This window comes from Oncorhynchus masou, chromosome 13, assembly GCF_036934945.1.
Source record: "Oncorhynchus masou masou isolate Uvic2021 chromosome 13, UVic_Omas_1.1, whole genome shotgun sequence".
Classification (NCBI taxonomy): domain Eukaryota; kingdom Metazoa; phylum Chordata; class Actinopteri; order Salmoniformes; family Salmonidae; genus Oncorhynchus; species Oncorhynchus masou.
In genome coordinates this window covers 88503135-88528324 of record NC_088224.1, presented here as the reverse complement: position 1 = coordinate 88528324, position 25190 = coordinate 88503135, and the positions used below count along the sequence as shown (strand labels likewise).

Sequence of the window (25190 nt, the reverse complement as noted above, 5' to 3'; positions counted from 1 at the left end):
AGCAAGGTACTTGGAGTCAAACAGACAGGCCTGGATGAGATATTTAAGGTCACAAGGCTCACAAAATAATTTTAGACCAAGCCCCCCCCCCCCCCCCCCTCGGAAAAACACAACTAGACAATAATTTGTGCCAGGTGTGATATCTGTCCTAAATAGCTCGGGCTGATGTTCCTATCGACCCAGTAAGGCCAGCGGGCTAGTCTCTTTTTACTGGTGTGTAACCATTATGAAAGTTGTATTGTCAGGTTTGTTTTGCATTTAAACACCACTTTAAACGTATACACGACACCGCAACAACATTTCCCCATGGGGACAATAAAGTCAGTAAAGTTCACACGTCCATTTTTCATCTACCCCAACAGCAGAGAACTTAACAGTTCCTTTCAGAACGTCAGAATACTCTTCTTCATATGTGCCTATTACATGCAGTGTACCATGTTAACACACAGTGAATATAAAAACACTCTGTTCCACTCGTCGAAGCTGAACCCATGATCCAGACATACCGTTGTCTGGATTTCCCCCTCATAGCTCCTGTTACACTTCACCCACAGAGGGATCCAAAATTATCCCCAGATACGTCTTTCCCCATGGAATGGTGTTTAGTCCGCTAGCAATTACATACTATTTACATTATTCACGTGATATAGATCATTAGACAGGGCGAATTATTCCCCTTGTAAACTGCAGCAGCTTTTCCATAATACAACTTTTCCACTGAATTATCCAGGAGTAACTCCTCCCTAGAAGCCCTTATTCCCACGCAGACAGTCACTAGTACTCCCTACTCTTCAAGAGGGGAGGGGACAGCGACAGTCTTTGAGCGAAGTGGTCGGACAGTGCACGGTCATAGAAAGCCATCCAGCCAGTGAGTATTGTAGCTACGGAAGCGCTAGTTAGCACACATTTTCGTCAGCGGTCGGCGCAACAACTCAGCGAGCAACCACTAGTCTCTCTCTCTCTGTTGCGTGCTATCTGGAAGACCGAGGAGGAGAGTTCATTCTGCTACACTCATCCATGGCTCTGTGCAACGGAGATACCAAGGTCAGTTCAACAACGGCCTATGTGCCGCGAAAGAAGCAACATATCCCGTTTCTCATTCAATGTGTATCGGCTGTCTATCGGTGGTTGTCGGCTGCGGGACATGGACGCTGGGAGTCCCCGGTTAGCTACGGCCTATGTCGTGTTTTCAGCAAACTTGCGGCGTGCGTGCACCCCGTCGGATATGCATGTCTTCATGCCTGTTGCCTCGTCTTTTAAATGTATGTTTTTGAGAGTTTTTATAAACCTCCGGCAGATAATGAATTTAACTTTTATGCCACTATTGCATCTTTCATGGTGTAGACATTGCTAGCAGAAGCCGCGTGTAAATGTAGCTTAGCTAGCTGCAGCCGCACAGCTGGATATCGACTACTGTAGTTAGCCAACTAACGTTAGCAATAGCCCGATATTGTTAGCTCACTAGCATAATAGCTAGCAGTGTAGTTACAGATTATCGTGGACTTTATATATTTCAACTTCGTAGCAACAGTGCGAGATTGTGTTACGAGCATGCATATTGTCTTTTGGTTATTTAACAGAAACAATCGGGTTGGTGGCTAGCTAACTATGACTAGCCAGCTAGCGCCCGGTCTCCAGTCTGTCCACCCACCACACAGTTGTGCCAGCTGCAGCATAGGCCAACCATCGTATTGTGTTTTTTATATCCATAAGTACTCCATTTTACTTTTCTCCATGAAATCAGGCCCAGTATAACAACTCCACATCCAATGTCGACGCGGTTTCATATGCAATGTGTGGTTCGCAGTTTTAGGGCTTTAATGGTGTCACTTGCAGTGCTTGATACACGAACGAATGCCTGTTGTTTTTCATTGACGGAAGTGCGGAGTGTCAGAAACCACGTGGGGACACGGTACTCAATTTCACAATTTACTACTAGAGCAGTGCATCCTTTTTTTTTTGCACATATCTAATGCCCCAATCTATTGAATGAGAAATGTAGTTTTGATAGGAATATTAAGCTTGTAACCATAGTGACGGTCTTAAAATCACTATCTCTCTTGATAACACTTGACTGCCATATCAATGAATCAATGGCTGTCTACATAAATCATGCATAAGGGGCGGGCATATAGATTTAACTGCAAAACAACTTATGATATGTCTATCCTAGAGTAACGTCCACTGGCCTGTAAATCATGGCTTGAAGCATCTATCTGGTCACTAGAAATCTCAAAAGGCAGGTTAAAGCCCCTACTTGACTGAACAGTTTACGAAAGCTGGTCCCTACTGGACCATGCTCAGGCCCCTAGCTTCTGTGTGACTCGTGATTCTGCGTGTCCTCTTCTCGGTACTCAAATTGTGTTCACATGTCTCAAATTATGTTCTGGCCTTAATGAATCCCGTTTCTCACAGTGAGGTTAGCGAAGTGAGGCCATTCACCATCGCAAATGGTTTTGTCTGTCTCTGAATTAATTTAATGTTTTGTAACGCTTTTTGAACACCTGTTGGTTCAACCATTGTGTTTGGAATATAGACTATTGTATCTTCATTAAAAACAACATGGTTGAAGTCTATTCCACACGTAGGCCTGTGGTTATCCTGATTGAGTGTTCGTACGTGGTCAGGACAGTGTGTGTGGATGTGTGTTCTTTCTCCCCCAGCTGGACATCAGCAGCGTTGAGCCTCAGAATGGTTCATGTGAGGGGGCGGTGGTCATCCTGGACGCCGGGGCTCAGTACGGCAAGGTGATTGACAGGCGGGTCAGAGAGCTGTTTGTCCGCTCAGAGATCCTCCCACTAGAGACACCAGCCTTCGCCATCAGAGAACAAGGCTTCAGGTGAGACTGACTGACATCACACTTGCACCTGGGTGGCATTTACAAGTCAATGAAACTGGACCAAACATTTTGAAATAAACAAGAACATGCATATCTACTGTAGGTAGAGAGAACCTGTCAGAACAGTGACACTGATAATTCCCATTGACACTGATTCTATCCATCGTCTGTGAAGGAACATAGTTGCCAGGGCAGCCAGTGTGTGAGCCTGGAGCCCTATACAAAAGGAACACAAACCAGTGGCTAGACTAAGCAGGTCTTTGTAAATATATGAAATGTTACTGTATTATCTGACCTAGGAGGGAGGGAGTGTGTGTGTTTACACGGCATATTCTACTGTTTAGGAGAGGTCCCCATCTCTGCGGGGAGGGCTTTTTTAGGGGACACTATTTTTCCATTACAGTTTCCGAAATCATCTCTCCACCCCTACAGAATAGATGCGCACACACACACACCTTTTTGGAATGCTTCAGTATGAACAGACAATAGAGAATGTCTAAACTATGGGCACACTAGAGAGCGGTGGGGTTTTCAAACCGCTGTATACTCTGTCCATGTCCCTGCTATTAGTATGAAATGACTACTCTGTTGTTGTGTATGATGACATTGATTGTTTGTCTTTTGCCTTTGAATATATATCCTCTTATCTTTTTTTTTTTTTTTTAACTTTCCTCCCCATTTTCTCCGTCTCCAGGGCGATCATCATTTCTGGTGGTCCGAACTCTGTGTACGCTGAGGATGCCCCCTGGTTTGACCCTGCCATATTCACCATTGGAAAGCCTGTCCTGGGTATCTGCTATGGAATGCAGGTAGGAGGGCCCTGAGAAATACACACGCAAGAAACCTCCCCCCAGAAAACCTTAGCCTAAGACCGATCAATTGGATAAAACCCACTAAGAATCACGTTCTTATGTACACATCACATACAAACGAAAGGAGGTCTTTCAATCAGTATAAAATGCAGATATAAGAGGCTAATGATCAATTGTCCTCTCCACAGATGATGAATAAGGTTTTTGGAGGAACAGTACACAGGAAGAGTGTGAGAGAGGATGGAGTGTTCAACATCGGACTGGACAACACCTGTTCTCTCTTCAGGTGGGTTGGCAGAAAGAGTGGTTTCACCATAACCAGGTTAATGGTTAGAAGAGCAAAAACAGGTGTTTTTGATTGGTTTGTTCCAGAGCCATGTGTTTGATGTGAACTAGATCAAAATTCCAACAGTCACATACTTCAGTTCTCTTTCAAGTATTCGTTTCGGTATTTCTCTTATGAGATACGCCCCTGATGTATTAGTCAAAAACCTTTATTACACTACGAGACTTGTGCGTCGGGGAGGGGCACCCCTCCTACCCTATTAAAAAGGTCTGACGCAGCGTCTCTGAGTCATTAAATAAAAAGCAACGCCTTTTCGTTGCTCGTGCACGGTTGGTGGTCTGGTGAAATACCTCACTCGTGCTCTCAGAGAACCGAGGTTACGGTCGTAACCTAAAGTTCTCTTTCAAGTATCAGTTTCGGTATTTCCCTTGTGGGATAATCTGACTCCCGTATTGCCAGACAAGCTTATCCTGACGACCGACTGCCCTGTGCAATACACCACACAATGAGCCCTCATACAGGAGGGTGTGTGGCCACTCGTGCGCTAATGCGTCCAATCCTATCGGTGCGTCTCGATCCCTCAGGAACAGTGTTTATTCTCCATCGATGCATAAAGCTCTACTGCTGGGGTGCCGTAGTGCATCCAAACCTGATTGGCTACCTCTGGGTGGAGCTTCCACTCCTCATATAGAGGGTTCCCCCTGGAGAGTAAATCTGCCCCCAGATTCACTACTCCCCGGTACATGAGTAGGTCTCAGTGACTGGAGATGCAAACTGCTCCACATATTCAATCAGTGTGTGTAAGTGAAGGGATTGCAGTCCCCCTTGTCTGTTTATGTAAGCCACAACAGTGGTATTGTCTGTTATGACTAGGAACATGACGACCCTCCAGAAATGGGAGAGAAGACTTTAATGCTAGGGACACCCCAAGGAGTTTCAGGCTGTTTGTGTGTAAAATGGAGATCGGGTCCCCACTCACTGTTCTGCCCTCGTGGGTCGCACCCAAACCTAAGACCGAGCTGTATAAGGCCATAAGCAAACAAGAAAATGCTCATCCAGAAGTGGCGCTCCTAGTGGCCGGGGACTTTAACTTGTTATGGCTGCAATCCCCCTATCAGGATAAGTGTCATCAACAACCGCCGAATAGCATAGCGCTAAATTCAATAAATATTACTAAAAATATTTATATTCATGAAATCACAAGTGCGATATAGGAAAACACAGTTTAGCCTTTTGTTAATCCACCTGTCGTGTCAGATTTTGAAATTATGCTTTACAGCGAAAGCAATCCAAGCGTTTGTAAGTTTATCGATCGCACGACAAAACATTAAGTACACTTAGCATCAGGAAGCTTGGTCAGGAAAATCAGAAAAGCAATCAAATTAATCGTTTACCTTTGATCTTCGGATGTTTTCACTCACGAGACTCCCAGTTACACAACAAATGTTCCTTTTGTTCCATAAAGATAATTTTTATATCCAAAATAACTCAGTTTGTTTGTCGCGCTATGTTCAGAAATCCACAGGAAAGAGGGGTCACGACAACGCAGACAAATTCTAAATAGTTTCCATAATGCCCCCTCAACGTTTTTTATAATCAATCCTCAGGTTGTTTTTAAAATATATAATCGATAATATATCAACCGCAAATGTCTTTCACAGTAGGAGAGGGAAAAACAATAGCTGTCCAAATTCTATTGCGTGAGAAACTCATGTGACCACTTGACGTGATGTTATCATTCGGGCTCATTTTTCAAAATAAAAACCTGAAACTATGTCTGAAGACTTGACACATATCCCTTTAAATCCAGCAAAGGGACGCTATGGAGTTTTCAAAATAGAAGCCACTTCCTGTTTTGTTTTTCCTCAGGGTTTTGCCTGCAATATCAGTTCTGTTGTACTCACAGACAATATTTTGACTGTTTTGGAAACTTTAGAGTGTTTTCTATCCAATACTAATAATACTATGCATATATTAGCAACTGACACTGAGGAGCTGGCCGTTTACAATGGGCACCTTTTCATCCAAGCTACTCAATACTGCCCCTGCAGCCATAAAAAGTTAATGCAGGCAAACTTAAATCAGTTCAACCTCATTTCTACCAGCATGTCACATGTGCATCCAGAGGGAAAAAAACTCTTGACCACCTTTATTCCAGACACAGACTCATACAAAGCTCTCCCTCACTCCCTCCATTTGGCAAATCTGACCATAATTCTATACTCCTGCTTACAAACAAAAACTAAAGCATGATGTACCAGTGACTCGCTCAATACGGAAGTAGTCAGATGACACTGATGCTACGCTACCTACAGGACTGTTTTGCTAGCACCGACTGGAATATGTTCCAGGATTCATCCAATGGCATTGAGTATACCACCTCAGTCACCAGCTTCATCAATAAGTGCATCGATGAAGTTGTCTCCACAGTGACCGTGCGTACATATCCCAACCAGAAGCCATGGATTACAGGCAACATCCGCACCAAGCTAAAGGCTAGAGCTTCCGCTTTCAAGGAGCGGGACACGAATCCAGACGCTTATAAGAAATCCTGTTATGCCCTCAGACCAACCATTAAATAGGCAAAGCGTCAATACAGGACTAAGATTGAATCCTACTTCACCAGCTCTGACGCTCGTCGGAAGTAGCAGGGCTTGCAAGTTATTACAGATTACAAAGGAAGACCCAGCTAGCGAGCAGCCCAGTGACGTGAGCCTACCAGACTAGCTAAATGCCTTTTATGCTCTCTTCAAGGCAAGAAACACAGAAGCATGCATGAGATCACCAGCTGTTCTGGACGACTGTGTGATAACGCTATGTGAGCAATTCCTTTGAAACAGGTCAACATCCATCTGGCCGCGTGGCCAGATGGATTTCCAGGATGTGTACTCGGAGCATGCGCGGACCAACTGGCAAGTGTCTCAACTGACATTTTCAACCTCTCACTGACCGAGTCTGTAATACCTACATGTTTCAAGCTGACCACCATAGTCCCTGTTTCCAAAAAAGCAAAGGTAACCTGCCTAAATGACTACCGCCCCATAGCACTCACATGAAGTGCTTTGAAAGGCTGTTCATGACTTATATTAACACCATTGTCCCGGAAACCCTAGACCCGCCCCAATTTGCATACCGCCCCAACAGATTCACAGATGACGTAATCTCAATCGCACTTCACTTTCCCACATCTGTGTTCAACACCATAGTTCCCACAAAAACTCATCACTAACTAAGGACACTGGGACGAAACACCTCCCTCTGCAACTGGATCCTGAACTTCCTGATGGGCTGCCCCCAGGTGGTAAGGGTAGGCAACAACACATCTGCCACGTTGATCACTGGGCCCTCTCAGGGGTGTGTGCTTAGTCCCATCCTGCACTCCCTGTTCACCCACGACTTTGTGGCCAAGCACGAATCCAACACCATCATTAAGTTTGCTGACGACACAACGGTGGTAGGTCTGATCACCGACAACGATGAGACCGCCTCCTATAGGGAGGAGGTCAGAGACCTCTCCCTCAATGTGAGCAAGACAAAGGAGCTGATCGTGGACTATATGTAAAGGCGGGCCGACCAGGCCCCCATTAACATCGGCGAGGCTATAGTCGAGCGGGTACCGACGCTCCAAGTCTAGGTCCAAGGGTTTCTGTATCATCTCGACGGCCTTTAGGGTCTACTGGAGAACCCAGGATCTTCATCTTTTATCTGTCAGACACTGTGGATATATTGAGCCATCGCACCCTCTCCTGGGATATCATGAGCCCCATCACTCTTCCTGACACCTGGATGGCGGCTTTAAGCAAACCCAGGTTGAGATCTGTGGCAATGCAGACCCGCCACAGACCCGGCACTGTTGTGACCGTTCTCTCATCCTGTAGCTCAGCTTGGTATGCCGAGAGCATGGAGGCGGTGCTGAGAGCCTTCACTGCTGTGGCGACCAACCTGTAGACCTTCTCTGTCACGGAGGTCTGGAAGCACTCATACATGGTTAGGTGGGGCCAGTCGAGGTCATGGAGGACTTCTGGTTGGGGTGTAGATGGGAAGCCACCAGGGGTTCGATGGGAGGCATATGGGCAAGCCCAATCCCTTCCATGTCAGCACAGTCCAACACCCATTGGACAGGGTTCTTGGAGGAGAAAGGTGTGCTGTAGGTACGGGTAACCTCTAGGCATTCTGTGAAGACTGGTAGTAATTGCCTTGCCGCCCGTTTGGCTTTGGGTAGTCTCTTACCTTGGTAGCGGGACGTGGTGGTCTCTGCTACTGCATTGGGCCAGGGAATCACCAGTTTGTGTACAGCACGCTTGCACACATCCTGCAGGTCCACACCGGGAGCTGGTAGGGATGGACCCCGTCTTGCGTCTCCAGTTTTGGATTCCCTGGCAGGAGGCTTGGTGGCCTGGCTGGAGGGGATGAAGGAGTCTTTGTCTCCATCCAACGATTTCAAAGGAGAACCTCATGGAGTAGTTTTCACCTCCAATCAGGAAGCCTGGCAAGGAAGCCGCGAGGTCGTTGCTGGAGTCCTCCAACAGCGGGGCAATGGCGTGGAGCTGGTCGCCCCAGCTTGCGCTAGCCGCCGCTCCAGGATTCCCAGTGGGGATATCCATCGCTTCTGAGCCATTGTGGACACGAGCACCCATGTTAGGGTCCTGTTGACTCAGGCTAGCTTGGCGTGCCAGCTTGCAACGGAGACTTTTCACAGTGAAGTGGACAGGAGCTGGGGGAGGCTAACGCTTCCCTGGCATGTTGCAGCCCAAGGCAAGCGGAGCAGAACGAGTGGTTGTCCTTGGCCGATATCGTGTTTCCACAGGAGCAGATTTGTGCCGGCATCTTCTCCTCATTTGGAGTGGGAGATGGTTTTGTCGCCATAGCTGGGATGCTATGTTTTTAGCTGTCAGAAAAAAACTAGCGTAGTAGGCTAGTCAGATAGCTCGCGATTAGTGGGTTCTCTCGACGGTGGCACTCGGTGTGATGGCCGGTTACCATTTCCGAAAAAAACATTAGAAAAGATAGCTTGGTGTAGCCAGTAAAACACTTTTCTTGTTGAAGTAAAACCACAAAAGCGAGCTAGCATGATGGCTATCTGGCTAAAGATTAGTTGCTGTTTGGATATAGCTGAACGGGTACAGCCGTGTCACAGCTGTACCCGTTCCTCCCCCAAAGAATCTTCCTCCTACTATGGTGAAGGAAAAGGAAACTTGCCACCACCGCACAGTCCAGAGAATAGCGGCCGGCGAGCGAGTCGGTATTCACACACAGTTTGACACGAGCACAATGTGGCTGCTGCTTTGTTCCCTCTGGTTCCAGATATGGGTGGAGTTATTTTAGGTTTCATTATGCCTGTGTGTGTGAATGTACTTCCTGTCTGACCTTTGATCCTGTGTGTGACTTGATGTTGTCAGGGGCCTTAAGAAGGAGGAGCTGGTGCTGTTGACTCATGGGGACAGTGTGGACAAGGTGGCCGATGACTTCAAGGTGGTGGCCCAGTCAGGGAGCATCATTGCGGGTAAGCATTCTGGGAAAGGGTCTTTGGCCTGGAAGAAATTATATTTTAGACTAATTTAGTCTCCTGCCATACTTCCCTAAGTTCAGTCAATTACACAATATGATCATGAAGACAGTTTGCATTCCATCCTCTTCTTCCCTCACCATCCTCTTCTTCCCTCCCTTCATTCGCCTCGTCTTTGATCACCCACATCTCACCACTGCCCCCCCTGTTGTTCTCTGACAGGTATTGCCAATGAGCAGAAGAAACTGTATGGGACCCAGTTTCACCCGGAAGTGGACCTGACGGAGCGGGGAACAGAGATATTACGTAACTTCCTGTTTGAGATTGCCGGCTGCACCTCCAACTTCACTGTCCAGAACCGCCAGCAGTCCTGCATCACAGAGATTCAGGAGAAAGTTGGCAAGTCCAAAGTACTGGTGAGGAATCTATAGTACGGTTAGATGCAGTATGTGGGTGTACATGAGCCTCATAGTATAGAACATGGAGACATTGGGAGGGCAAAGTAAGTTAACCTGAGCTATTAAACACGCAATTAGACAGTGAAATTACACTGTTTTCTCTGCTGAAACAATGTGATCGACTTCCTCTGCTCCCAGAAAGTAGGTTGTCCCTCTCTAGAGAGAAAAAAGGGAGGAGGGGGAGGGATGGAGATGAAAGAATGTTTTTCTAGTCCTGGCGTTGTGTTGATTGGCATGTCTGGTCCAATGTTGTTCCCAGGTTCTGCTGAGTGGTGGGGTGGACTCCACGGTGTGTACGGCACTGCTGAACAAAGCTCTGAACCAGGAGCAGGTCATCGCGGTGCACATCGACAATGGCTTTATGAGGAAGAGGGAGAGCCAGAGCGTTGAGGAGGCCCTCACCAAACTGGGCATCAACCTCAAAGGTGAGGGGTCAAGCCAAGCTGGGCATCATCCTCAAAAGGTGAGAGGTCAAGCCAAGCTGGGGGGGGTCATCCTCAAAAGGTGAGAGGTCAAGCCAAGCTGGGGGGGGTCATCCTCAAAAGGTGAGAGGTCAAGCCACGCTGGGGGTCAACCTTAAAAGTGATAGGTAAAGTTACGCTGGTGTGCTGCACCTGTCCAGAATGGACTCGAATGTAGCATACACGTGCCCGGCTGTGTATATGAAAAAAAATATCACTAACTTTAATTCCCTCTCTCTCCAGTGGTGAACGCAGCACACACCTTCTATAATGGCACAACGACCCTGCCCATATCCGACGAGGACCGGACGCCACGGAAACGCATCAGCAAGACCCTCAACATGACGACCAACCCTGAGGAGAAGAGGAAGATCATTGGAGACACCTTCGTCAAGGTACTGTCTATGAGTGTGTCATGCCTGTTTGTCATCTAGGTTAAAGATGACAAGGTTTAAGATGAGAGAATTCTAATATCCTATAACTCTTTGGAACAATGGACCAGCTATGCTAGTTAGCAACGGAGCTGGTACCATCAATCTGTTCATTTTCGAAAAGATTCCACATGGAATCATAACCTGTCCTGAACTTTATCTTAGTCCTAGTCTGTTGTCTGTCTGTCTTTCTGAGAGTCTGTCTGCGAGTCCCTTTCTGTCTGTCCGCCTAAAAAAAAGACTATTGAATTGACTTCCTGTGTGTGTGATTGGCGTCTGTAGGTGGCCAATGAGGTGATAGGGGAGATGAACCTGAAGCCGGAGGAGGTGTTCCTAGCCCAGGGCACCCTGAGGCCAGACCTCATAGAGAGTGCTTCTCACCTCGCCAGCGGCAAGGCAGAGGTCATCAAAACACACCACAACGACACAGAACTCATCCGCAAGCTCAGAGACGAGGTACACACACACTGAAAAAAACTTCAAACACAACCTTGAAAGCATGTATCAGAGCTGTCTGAGCCAGAGGTGGTACCAAATCACTATTCAAGTCACAAGGTCCAAGTCTCAAGTCGAGTCCCAAGTTGAACAGGTCAAGTCATGTAAAAAAAAAAAATCTATACAGGCAATGACTTGTTCAACAACAAAAATATACAGGCAATGACTTGTTCAACAACAAAAATATACAGGCAATGTCTTGTTCAACAACAAAAATCTATACAGGCAATGTCTTGTTCAACAACAAAAATCTATACAGGCAATGTCTTGTTCAACAACAAAAATCTATACAGGCAATGTCTTGTTCAACAACAAAAATCTATACAGGCAATGACTTGTTCAACAACAAATGTATACAGGCAATGACTTGTTCAACAACAAATGTATACAGGCAATGACTTGTTCAACAACAAATCTATACAGGCAATGACTTGTTCAACAACAACAAATCTATACAGGCAATGACTTGTTCAACAACAACAAATCCATACAGGCAACGACTTGTTCAACAACAACAAATCTATACAGGCAACGACTTGTTCAACAACAACAAATCTATACAGGCAACAAAAATCAGCTTATTTATTGAGGTTACCAGACAGGCCTTTTTCATTGTTTTGTCTACAACACATTTTGATCATGTAATAATTAATTCATGACAATATAGATGGGTGGGTTTTTCACCAGGAACTAATGGACTACAGGTGGAGTGTGTGGGGACTGCATTGAGTGTGACACGAGATGTATCATGTATGAAATGCAGAGGGTCAAGTAAACATTGCACATCGACAGTAACGTTGTCAGATTCCCTTATTCACCCACATGTTACAGACAACAAATTCCAAATGCACGCTCCATAAGCCAATTTCAAGCAATTTTGACATAGAAAAATACCAGTAGACCTATGCTAGTAATTGTTGCTTGATACCCCATTGCTGGTGAGCTTGCAAAGTAAACGGTTCATATTCTTTTCACCAAACAATATTTACGTCAATCCTCTCTCTCTCCCTGCAATGTAACGTTTGCACTGCACCTGATCCAATAACAAATCAGCCATCTGTTCGGTAGATCAGTGGTTTTGACCCACAAAAAGGTTTTGACCCCCCCCCCTCTCCCCACACACACACACACAGTGTGGTGATGCATTTTCAAAACCGCAAGATACAGAAATAGTGTTTTCCACCTGCAGTTTGAGCTGAAAGGAATTCGTTAGCAGTCAATTTCAAATATCATAATTAATTCACTTTTTTTTTTTTTTTTTTACATCTTCTTAAGAAATAAAGGTAGTGCAACATCACAGCTATCTTCAGACAGTACCACCACTGAGCTGTAGAATTATAGCCCATGCAAACCAGCTAGCCTATTGTTATGGAAAAGATGCGTTCGTAGCAGATTGCTAAATGGTACTGTAATGAAACCGGCAGGGAGCAGGTCTCGAACCCTCGACCTTCTTGCCTGAAGCCCAGCATGCTGTGCCGCAAAAACATGCTCAGGCGGCAGAGTCGATATCCGCGCTTATAAACCCAGGGTCTTTACAGTACTTTATATGGCGAATATTAGCATAGGTAGGATACTCTTTGCGCAACAATGTTAATGACTGGTAAACAGTCAAGATGCACTACTTTTTGGTTCTGAAGCAAAAATTTGACCATTTTGAAACAAGAATTTGGTGTAATGCTGTGGGCCTATGTTAGTGACCAGATCGAATATGCCAAGGTATAAATACAGATGTAGCCTATTAAAATACAATTCCCCCAAAACCTCACTATGCTAACTCACCCGACCTGTGTTGATTGACAGTTTGCTGGTACAATCATAGGGAAGAGTGCGTTTCATTAGGCATTTTTTTGTTTCTTTTTTAAGTCCGATACAGTCTCTGGCTGCGTGGAGAGTAATTCACTCCGACTCTGTGCCACAAAATGAATGACAAAACATTACAAATCTTGGCCAGATAATTTGAAGTCATCAGTCTCAAGTCCAAGTCAATTCTGAAGTTATTCTATTTTCTGTCAAATCATGAAATTTGTGACTCGAGTCCAAGTCCTGCGACTTGAGTCCACCACTCTGGTCTGAGCTGTCTCCTCTCACTCCCTCCAGGGAAAAGTCATTGAGCCGCTGAAGGACTTCCATAAGGATGAGGTTCGGGCCCTGGGCAGAGAACTGGGACTGCCAGAGGACATCGTCTGTCGACACCCTTTCCCTGGTCAGTACCCCACCGTACACACAGGACAGAACCTTGTGTGTGTGTGTATATATATATATATATATATATATATATATATCTCATGGAACATTTAGAACCAACACACAATAGTGTTCTATATATAGTCATGGAACATTTAGAACCAACACACAATAGAATGTTACATACAGTTGAAGTCAGAAGTTTACATACAATTAGGTTGGAGTCATTAAAGTTTTTCAACCACTCCACAATGTTCTGGTTAACAAACTATAGTTTTGACAAGTCTGTTAGGACATCTACTTTGCATGACACAAGTCATTTTTCCAACAATTGCTTACAGACAGATTATTTCACTTATAATTCACTGCATCACAATTCCAGTTGGTCAGAAGTTTACATACACTTAGTTGACTGTGCCTTTAAACAGCTTGGAAAATTCCAGAAAATTATGTTATAACTTTAGGAGCTTCTGATAGGCTAATTGACATAATGTGAGTCAATTGGAGGTGTACCCGTGGATGTATTTCAAGGCCTACCTTCAAACTCAGTGCCTCTTTGCTTGACATCATGGGAAAATCAGAAGAAATCAGTCCCCCAAAAATTGTAGACCTCCACGTCTGGATCATCCTTGGGAGCAATTTACAAATGCCTGAAGGTACCACGTTCATCTGTAGAAACAATAGTACGCAAGTATAAACACCATGGGACCACACAGCCGTCAACGCTCAGGAAGGAGACACATTCTGTCTCCTAGAGATGAACACAAATCAATCCCAGAACAACAGCAAAGGACCTTGTGAAGATGTTGGAGGAAACGGGTACAAAGGTATCTATATCCACAGTAAAATGAGTCTTATATCGACATAACCTGAAAGGCCGCTCAGCAAGGCAGAAGCCGCTGCTCCAGAACCGCCATAAAAAAGCCAGACTACGGTTTGCAACTGCACATGGAGACAAAGATCGTACTTTTTGGACAAATGTCCTCTGCTCTGATGAAACAAAAATAGAACTGTTTGGCAATAATGACCATCGTTATGTTTGGAGGAAAAGGGGGGATGCTTGCAAGCCGAGGAACACCATCCCAACTGTGAAGCACGGGGGTGGTAGCGTCATGTTGTGGGGGTGCTTTGCTACAGGAGAGACTGGTGCACTTCACAAAATAGATAGCCTCATGAGGTAGGAAAATTATGGATATATTGAAGCAACATCTCAAGACATCAGTCAGGAAGTTAAAGCTTGGTCGCAAATGGGTCTTCCAAATGGACAATGACCCCAAGCATACTTCCAAAATTGTGGCAAAATGGCTTAAGGACAACAAAGTCAAGGTATTGGAGTGGCCATCACAAAGCCTTGACCTCAATCCTATAGAACATTTGTGGGTAGAACTGAAAAAGTGTGTGCGAGCAAGGGGGCCTACAAACCTGACTCAGTTACTCTGTCAGGAGGAATGGGCCAAAATTCCCCCAACTTATTGTGGGAAGCTTGTGGAAGGCTACCTAAAACGTTTGACCCAAGTTAAATAATTTAAGGGCAATGCTACCAAATATTAATTGGATGTATGTAAACTTCTGAACCACTGGGAATATGATGAAAGAAATAAAAGCTGAAATAAATAATTCTCTACGATTCTTCTGACATTTCGCATTCTTAAAATAAAGTGGCAATCCTAGCTGACCTAAGACAGGGAATTTGTACTCTGATTAAATGTCAGGAATTGTGAAAAACTGAGTTTAAATGTATGTAAACGTCTGACTTCAACTGTATATAGTCATGGAACATTTAGAACGAACATGGCAGAATGTTTTGCAGAATGTCTATGGCTTTAATGTTAACCCCATCTTCTCCTGTAGGTCCTGGCCATCAGTGATCTGTATTGTTAACCACATCTTCTCCTGTAGGTCCTGGCCTGGCCATCAGAGTGATCTGTGCAGACGAGCCCTACATCTGTAAGGACTTTGCTGAGACCAACAACATCCTCAAGATCATCACAGACTTCTCTGCCATGGTCAAAAAGGTCAGAGAGCAGAGCGTCACTAGTCTATGACAGGAACACGGTGCTAAAATAACAAGAGTTTTGGACATGGAGATCTGCAATGGATCCCAACTGTCCTCCTTTGTGCACCAACATGCTGATAACTTACTCTAGTATGTCAGACTAGCTAATAATCATAACTTACTCTGCCCCTCCAGCCCCACACGTTGCTGCAGAGAGTGAAGTCGTGTATATCAGACGAGGAGGAGGAGAAACTCCTGCAGATCACAAGTCTACATTCACTCAATGCCTTCCTGCTGCCAATCAAGACTGTGGGAGTCCAGGTAACACTTCTTACAGTATATTCTCTCTCTGCTTGGCACTGCTTGACATGAGGCGTCTGTCGGAATGTGACCTCTGACTTATACATCCATACATGCATACAGTAAGTCAGTTTTGGACACACCTACTCATTCAAGGGGTTTTCTTTATTTGTACTATTTTCTACATTGCAGAATAATAGTGAAGACATCAAAACTATGAAATAAAACATATGGAATCATGTAGAAACCAAAAAAAAGGGTTAAAGGGTTAAAACAAATCAAAATATATTTTAGATTCTTCAAAGTAGCCACCCTTTCCCTTGATGACAGCTTTGCACATTATTGGCATTCTCTCAACCAGCTTCATGAGGTTGTCACCAATCAGTTGTGTTGTGACAAGGTAGGGTTAGTATACAGAAGATAGCCCTATTTGGTAAAAGACCAAGTCCATATTATGACAAGAACAGCTCAAATAAGCAAAGAGAAACGACAGTCCATCATTACTTTAAGACATGACGTCAGTCAATGCAGAAAATTTCAAGAACTTTTAATGTTTTTGTAATGGTACTTGATGAAACTGGCTCTCATGAGGACCGCCACTGGAAAGGAAGACCCAGAGTTACCTCTGCGGCAGAGGAGAAGTTCATTAGGTCCACACACCCAACTAGAGAACGTTACCAACCCCTACGCTCTGTATTTTCCTCTGGCTGCCCCTCCACCACAGAAAGCACTGAGCTAGGCTGAAACACTTGTTTTATATGCAGCTTTAATAACTGAATGATTATTATTTTATTTCATTTTGCTAAACAGGTGGGACTCTGAATGACGGGTCACCACTGCGTATAGCTCGTTAGCACGCGGGTCGCACCGATTGGTGTCACCTCGTGAGCCAGTATGTGTTACACCTTTGCTGGCTTGTCCATCTTGTTAGTGGGAAGGTGTTTCACCTGTCCTGGCCCAGGTGATATTTAATTGTGGCTGGCACAGTGCTGCAGTTGTATTGATAGATGTGGAGGATCAACACCTTAAGTTGTCGCTCCCTATTTGATTTCTAGACAAACAATCTTCCCTGTTTTTGCTCAAATTTTTGGTTTGCTTTCTGTCTTTAAGTTTGGTGTGGGTTTTTCTTTTGTTTGTCTCTTCTTGGGTAAATTTAGTGGGTCTCATGGTGGGTGTCTTTTAGTTCGCAGTTGTTGTTGCTATGCAACATTCAGTGGATGCCAACCATAAGTGTCTTTCAGAACCCCTCCTAAAACTCCACCTGTTTAGATTTGGTTGTTGGCAGTGTTTTAGATGTGGTGGTGGTTGTCGTCGGCAGTGTTTTAGATGTTGTGGTGGTTGTCGTCGGCAGTGTTTTAGATGTGGTTGTCGTCGGCAGTGTTTTAGATGTGGTGGTGGTCGGCAGTGTTTTAGATGTGGTGGTGGTCGGCAGTGTTTTAGATGTGGTGGTGGTGGTGGTTGTCGTCAGGCAGTGTTTTAGATGTGGTGGTTGTCGTCAGGCAGTGTTTTAGAGGTGGTGGTGGTGGTTGTCGTCGTCAGTGTTTTAGAGGTGGTGGTGGTGGTTGTCGTCGTCAGTGTTTTAGATGTGGTGGTGGTGGTTGTTGTCGTCAGTGTTTTAGATGTGGTGGTGGTTGTAGTCGGCAGTGTTTTAGATGTGGTGGTGGTTGTCGTCGTCAGTGTGTTAGATGTGGTGGTCGTCGTCAGTGTGTTAGATGTGGTGGTGGTGGTTGTTGTCGTCAGTGTTTTAGAGGTGGTGGTGGTTGTCGTCAGGGTTTTAGATGTGGTTGTTGTCAGTGACTCTGTTTGAGCGACCATTATTTGGTTTCTTGCTGGGGAACGTAACAGGTCACCTGACTGAGGCCTCTTGTCATGTCTGGCTGCTCCTCTATAGTCGAGCATGGATAGATGGGTTTATCTGATTCTTGGTGCTGAGCGACATGTCTGTTCAGGTTCCGTTTAAAAAATAAATGAAAATGTTTTTATTTTTTTCAATAGGCTAAATGAATTGTGGGTGGAATACTGGAAAAAAACACCTAAAACAATTGATGGTAGTTACTGCCCATTACAATCAGTTATTAGACTAACCATAATTTATTTACTTTAATAAAATATTTTGGTTCTGTATATTACGTATGTTTTTACTATGTGATTTAAAAACATTTTACAATGATGGTGGACTCGTGACTGCCCTATGACGGTGGACTCGTGACTGCCCGGTGACGGTGGACTCGTGACTGCCCGGTGACGGTGGACTCGTGACTGCCCGGTGACGGTGGACTCGTGACTGCCCAATGATGGTGGACTAGTGACTGCCTATTACGGCTTCTCCCAATAAACCATCCTTTATTTACATTGATTTAATTTCAGGTGTGTGTGTACTGTAAGTGTTGCTTCTGACCCTCTTCCCCAACCTGGGCTCTAACCAGGGACCCGCTGAACACAACGGTCTCCCACGAAGCATCGTTACCAGAGCACTACTTCAAGGTCTCTGAGCGAGTGACGTCACCGATTTTGAAATGCGACTCGTGTGCACTGCTAACTAGCCATTTCACACCAGTTACATATAGACTTATTTTTTTTAAATTCTATATGTATGAAATTTCAGCTCATCGCTCAGCACCTCTGATGCTGGAGTCTCTTTAGTCATAGCTCCCCTTTTCTGAGAGCATCTCCCTGACCATCCCTCTGTTTCTCTCTTGATGAAGAGAGTATGGGTCAGGGCAGTAGCTGACCAAAATGCTCCCTCTGGTACTGCTGAAGTAGGCCTCTTCTCACACACACACACACACACACCTCGCTCTCTCCCCCCCCAATAAACTGGGCTCTGTGGTCAACATGTCTGGCTACCCAAACTCCTTGCTCAGTCCAAATGCTATGCCGCGCCCACAGACGTTAGGTCCAGACGCATTGCTGAGAAGAAACTGAGTACCTCCCTGATGATTTCTAGAACAGAAACACATTCTGACCGTACTGATTGGTCCCAGACACAGAGGGGTTGGACCAGAGCCAGAACACACATGGGTAAAGCAGCATTTAAAAAAAACAAAACAAAAACGTTTTTGGCTTGGATACTCTGATTTGGTTAGAGATTATCCAATCACTGATGACTTTGTTTGGTACAACACCGCTCATTTTGAGTCTGACTGAAGTATTTAGCAAACAGAGCAGTGGAAGAATTCTACTACATTACCAAATGGGCACTATGTATGTCTGCCTCACAACATTACCCAATGGGCACTATGTATGTGTACCTCACTACATTACCCACTGGGCTACATGGCTCTGTCTGCCCCCACTACATGGCTCTGTCTGCCCCCACTACATGGCTCTGTCTGCCCCCACTACATGGCTCTGTCTGCCCCCACTACACTATATGGCTCTGTCTGCCCCCACTACACTATATGGCTCTGTCTGCCCCCACTACACTATATGGCTCTGTCTGCCCCCACTACACTATATGGCTCTGTCTGCCCCCACTACACTATATGGCTCTGTCTGCCCCCACTACACTATATGGCTCTGTCTGCCCCCACTACACTATATGGCTCTGTCTGCCCCCACTACACTATATGGCTCTGTCTGCCCCCACTACACTATATGGCTCTGTCTGCCCCCACTACACTATATGGCTCTGTCTGCCCCCACTACACTATATGGCTCTGTCTTGCCCCACTACACTATATGGCTCTGTCTTGCCCCACTACACTATATGGCTCTGTCTTGCCCCACTACACTATATGGCTCTGTCTGCCCCCACTGCACTATATGGCTCTGTCTGCCCCCACTGCACTATATGGCTCTGTCTGCCCCCACTGCACTATATGGCTCTGTCTGCCCCCACTGCACTATATGGCTCTGTCTGCCCCCACTGCACTATATGGCTCTGTCTGCCCCCACAGCACTATATGGCTCTGTCTGCCCCCACAGCACTATATGGCTCTGTCTGCCCCCACAGCACTATATGGCTCTGTCTGCCCCCACTACATTTACATTTAAGTCATTTAGCAGACGCTCTTATCCAGAGCGACTTACAAATTGGTGAATTCACCTTCTGACATCCAGTGGAACAGCCACTTTACAATAGTGCATCTAAATCATTAAGGGGGGTGAGAAGGATTACTTATCCTATCCTAGGTATTCCTTGAAGAGGTGGGGTTTCAGGTGTCTCCGGAAGGTGGTGATTGACTCCGCTGTCCTGGCGTCGTGAGGGAGTTTGTTCCACCATTGGGGGGCCAGAGCAGCGAACAGTTTTGACTGGGCTGAGCGGGAACTGTACTTCCTCAATGGTAGGGAGGCGAGCAGGCCAGAGGTGGATGAACGCAGTGCCCTTGCTTGGGTGTAGGGCCTGATCAGAGCCTGGAGGTACTGCGGTGCCGTTCCCCTCACAGCTCCGTAGGCAAGCACCATGGTCTTGTAGCGGATGCGAGCTTCAACTGGAAGCCAGTGGAGAGAGCGGAGGAGCGGGGTGACGTGAGAGAACTTGGGAAGGTTGAACACCAGACGGGCTGCGGCGTTCTGGATGAGTTGTAGGGGTTTAATGGCACAGGCAGGGAGCCCAGCCAACAGCGAGTTGCAGTAATCCAGACGGGAGATGATAAGTGCCTGGATTAGGACCTGCGCCGCTTCCTGTGTGAGGCAGGGTCGTACTCTGCGGATGTTGTAGAGCATGAACCTACAGGAACGGGCCACCGCCATGATGTTGGTTGAGAACGACAGGGTGTTGTCCAGGATCACGCCAAGGTTCTTAGCGCTCTGGGAGGAGGACACAATGGAGTTGTCAACCGTGATGGCGAGATCATGGAACGGGCAGTCCTTCCCTGGGAGGAAGAGCAGCTCCGTCTTGCCGAGGTTCAGCTTGAGGTGGTGATCCGTCATCCACACTGATATGTCTGCCAGACATGCAGAGATGCGATTCGCCACCTGGTCATCAGAAGGGGAAAGGAGAAGATTAATTGTGTGTCATCTGCATAGCAATGATAGGAGAGACCATGTGAGGTTATGACAGAGCCAAGTGACTTGGTGTATAGCGAGAATAGGAGAGGGCCTAGAACAGAGCCCTGGGGGACACCAGTGGTGAGAGCGCGTGGCGAGGAGACAGATTCTCGCCACGCCACCTGGTAGGAGCGACCTGTCAGGTAGGACGCAATCCAAGCGTGGGCCGCGCCGGAGATGCCCAACTCGGAGAGGGTGGAGAGGAGGATCTGATGGTTCACAGTATCGAAGGCAGCCGATAGGTCTAGAAGGATGAGAGCAGAGGAGAGAGAGTTAGCTTTAGCAGTGCGGAGCGCCTCCGTGATACAGAGAAGAGCAGTCTCAGTTGAATGACTAGTCTTGAAACCTGACTGATTTGGATCAAGAAGGTCATTCTGAGAGAGATAGCGGGAGAGCTGGCCAAGGACGGCACGTTCAAGAGTTTTGGAGAGAAAAGAAAGAAGGGATACTGGTCTGTAGTTGTTGACATCGGAGGGATCGAGTGTAGGTTTTTCAGAAGGGTGCAACTCTCGCTCTCTTGAAGACGGAAGGGACGTAGCCAGCGGTCAGGGATGAGTTGATGAGGGAGGTGAGGTAAGGGAGAAGGTCTCCGGAAATGGTCTGGAGAAGAGAGGAGGGGATAGGGTCAAGCGGGCAGGTTGTTGGGCGGCCGGCCGTCACAAGAAGCGAGATTTCATCTGGAGAGAGAGGGAGAAAGAGGTCAGAGCACAGGGTAGGGCAGTGTGAGCAGAACCAGCGGTGTCGTTTGACTTAGCAAACGAGGATCGGATGTCGTCGACCTTCTTTTCAAAATGGTTGACGAAGTCATCTGCAGAGAGGGAGGAGGGGGGAGGGGGAGGAGGATTCAGGAGGGAGGAGAAGGTGGCAAAGAGCTTCCTAGGGTTAGAGGCAGATGCTTGGAATTTAGAGTGGTAGAAAGTGGCTTTAGCAGCAGAGACAGAGGAGGAAAATGTAGAGAGGAGGGAGTGAAAGGATGCCAGGTCTGCAGGGAGGCGAGTTTTCCTCCATTTCCGCTCGGCTGCCCGGAGCTCTGTTCTGTGAGCTCGCAATGAGTCATCGAGCCACGGAGCGGGAGGGGAGGACCGAGCCGGCCTGGAGGATAGGGGACATAGAGAGTCAAAGGATGCAGAAAGGGAAGAGAGAAGGGTTGAGGAGGCAGAATCAGGAGATAGGTTGGAGAAGGTATGAGCAGAGGGAAGAGATGATAGGATGGAAGAGGAGAGAGTAGCGGGGGAGAGAGAGCGAAGGTTGGGACGGCGCGATACCATCCGAGTAGGGGCAGTGTGGGAAGTGTTGGATGAGAGCGAGAGGGAAAAGGATACAAGGTAGTGGTCGGAGACTTGGAGGGGAGTTGCAATGAGGTTAGTGGAAGAACAGCATCTAGTAAAGATGAGGTCGAGCGTATTGCCTGCCTTGTGAGTAGGGGGGAAGGTGAGAGGGTGAGGTCAAAGAGGAGAGGAGTGGAAAGAAGGAGGCAGAGAGGAATGAGTCAAAGGTAGACGTGGGGAGGTTAAAGTCGCCCAGGACTGTGAGAGGTGAGCCGTCCTCAGGAAAGGAGCTTATCAAGGCATCAAGCTCATTGATGAACTCTCCGAGGGAACCTGGAGGGCGATAAATGATAAGGATGTTAAGCTTGAAAGGGCTGGTAACTGTGACAGCATGGAATTCAAAGGAGGCGATAGACAGATGGGTAAGGGGAGAGAGAGAGAATGACCACTTGGGAGAGATGAGGATCCCGGTGCCACCACCCCGCTGACCAGAAGCTCTAGGGGTGTGCGAGAACACGTGGGCGGACGAAGAGAGAGCAGTAGGAGTAGCAGTGTTATCTGTGGTGATCCATGTTTCCGTCAGTGCCAAGAAGTCGAGGGACTGGAGGGAGGCATAGGCTGAGATGAACTCTGCCTTGTTGGCCGCAGATCGGCAGTTCCAGAGGCTACCGGAGACCTGGAACTCCACGTGGGTCGTGCGCGCTGGGACCACCAGATTAGGGTGGCCGCGGCCACGCGGTGTGGAGCGTTTGTATGGTCTGTGCAGAGAGGAGAGAACAGGGATAGATAGACACATAGTTGACAGGCTACAGAGGAGGCTACGCTAATGCAAAGGAGATTGGAATGACAAGTGGACTACACGTCTCGAATGTTCAGAAAGTTAAGCTTACGTAGCAAGAATCTTATTGACTAAAATGATTGAAATGATACAGTACTGCTGGAGTAGGCTAGCTGGTAGTGGCTGCGATGTTGACACTACACTAATCAAGTCGTTCCGTCGAGTGTAATAGTTTCTACAGTGCTGCTATTCGGGGGCTAGCTGGCTAGCTAGCAGGTTAATTGCGTTACGTTACCTTAAAAGAACGACAATAGCTGGCTAGCTAACCTAGAAAATCGCTCTAGGCTACACAATTGTCTTAGATACAAAGACGGCTATGTAGCTAGCTAGCTACGATCAAACAAATCAAACCGTTGTACTGTAATAGTTTCTACAGTGCTGCTATTCGGGGCTAGCTGGCTAGCTACGTTAAAAGAACGACAATAGCTGGCCAGCTAACCTAGAAAATCGCTCTAGACTACACAATTGTCTTAGATACAAAGACGGCTATGTAGCTGGCTAGCTACGATCAAACAAATCAAACCGTTGTACTGTAATGAAGTGAAATGAAAATGTGATACTACCTGTGGAGCGACGCGGAATGTTGACCGGGTAGTTGAAGTTCAATTCGGTAGAAGTTGGCTAGCTGTTGGCTAGCTGGCTAGCAGCATCTCCTACGTTAAGGACGACAAGTAGCTGGCTAGCTAACCTCGGTAAATTAAGATAATCACTCTAAGTCTACACACTCTAAACTACACAATTATCTTGGATACGAAGACAACTATGTAGCTAGCTGACACTACGCTAATCGAGTCGTTCAGTTGAGTGTAATAGTTTCTACAGTGCTGGTGGACAGTGGATGTTAGCTAGCTGCTTAGCTAGCTGCTGGGCAGATACGTTAGGACGACGAAATACGATAATTATGCAATTATCTTTGATACAAAGACGGCTATGTAGCTAGCTAAGAAGAAATTGCTAAGATTAGACAAATCAAACCGTTGTACTATAATGAAATGTAATGAAAAGTTATACTACCTGCGGACCGAAGTGTAGATGCGACCGCTCGCTCCAACCCGGAACCGGATTATATGGCTCTGTCTGCCCCCACTACACTATATGGCTCTGTCTGTCTGCCCCCACTACACTATATGGCTCTGTCTACCCCCACTACACTATATGGCTCTGTCTGCCCCCACTACACTATATGGCTCTGTCTGCCCCCACTACACTATATGGCTCTGTCTGCCCCCACTACACTATATGGCTCTGTCTGCCCCCACTGCACTATATGGCTCTGTCTGCCCCCACTGCACTATATGGCTCTGTCTGCCCCCACTGCACTATATGGCTCTGTCTGCCCCCACTGCACTATATGGCTCTGTCTGCCCCCACTGCACTATATGGCTCTGTCTGCCCCCACTGCACTATATGGCTCTGTCTGCCCCCACTGCACTATATGGCTCTGTCTGCCCCCACTGCACTATATGGCTCTGTCTGCCCCCACTGCACTATATGGCTCTGTCTGCCCCCACTGCACTATATGGCTCTGTCTGCCCCCACTGCACTATATGGCTCTGTCTGCCCCCACTGCACTATATGGCTCTGTCTGCCCCCACTGCACTATATGGCTCTGTCTGCCCCCACTGCACTATATGGCTCTGTCTGCCCCCACTGCACTATATGGCTCTGTCTGCCCCCACTGCAATATATGGCTCTGTCTGCCCCCACTGCACTATATGGCTCTGTCTGCCCCCACTGCACTATATGGCTCTGTCTGCCCCCACTACACTATATGGCTCTGTCTGCCCCCACTACACTATATGGCTCTGTCTGCCCCCACTGCACTATATGGCTCTGTCTGCCCCCACTGCACTATATGGCTCTGTCTGCCCCCACTGCACTATATGGCTCTGTCTGCCCCCACTGCACTATATGGCTCTGTCTGCCCCCACTGCACTATATGGCTCTGTCTGCCCCCACTGCACTATATGGCTCTGTCTGCCCCCACTGCACTATATGGCTCTGTCTGCCCCCACAGCACTATATGGCTCTGTCTGCCCCCACAGCACTATATGGCTCTGTCTGCCCCCACTACACTATATGGCTCTGTCTGCCCCCACTACACTATATGGCTCTGTCTGCCCCCACTACACTATATGGCTCTGTCTGCCCCCACTACACTATATGGCTCTGTCTGCCCCCACTACACTATATGGCTCTGTCTGCCCCCACTACACTATATGGCTCTGTCTGCCCCCACTACACTATATGGCTCTGTCTGCCCCCACTACACTATATGGCTCTGTCTGCCCCCACTACACTATATGGCTCTGTCTGCCCCCACT

The 25190-nt window shown here is 46.9% G+C and overlaps 1 protein-coding gene across 2 annotated transcripts in view; it reads left to right on the top strand.

Moving 5' to 3' along the window:
• Positions 1–809: 809 nt before the first annotated feature.
• The window catches only part of LOC135553181 (GMP synthase [glutamine-hydrolyzing]-like), a 36480-nt gene continuing 12099 nt past the window's right edge, over positions 810–25190 (top strand). The window contains exons 1-12 of one of the 2 annotated variants that reach the window (XM_064985350.1): positions 810–1044; positions 2664–2839; positions 3534–3648; positions 3840–3937; positions 9337–9440; positions 9666–9859; positions 10161–10326; positions 10606–10757; positions 11076–11249; positions 13386–13491; positions 15372–15487; positions 15664–15789. In XM_064985350.1, coding sequence (XP_064841422.1) covers positions 1018–1044; positions 2664–2839; positions 3534–3648; positions 3840–3937; positions 9337–9440; positions 9666–9859; positions 10161–10326; positions 10606–10757; positions 11076–11249; positions 13386–13491; positions 15372–15487; positions 15664–15789 — 1554 coding nt within the window. In that variant the 5' untranslated portion in view covers positions 810–1017. The remainder of the gene's footprint in view (positions 1045–2663; positions 2840–3533; positions 3649–3839; positions 3938–9336; positions 9441–9665; positions 9860–10160; positions 10327–10605; positions 10758–11075; positions 11250–13385; positions 13492–15371; positions 15488–15663; positions 15790–25190) is intronic. The other variant, XM_064985349.1, reaches the window with a different exon arrangement.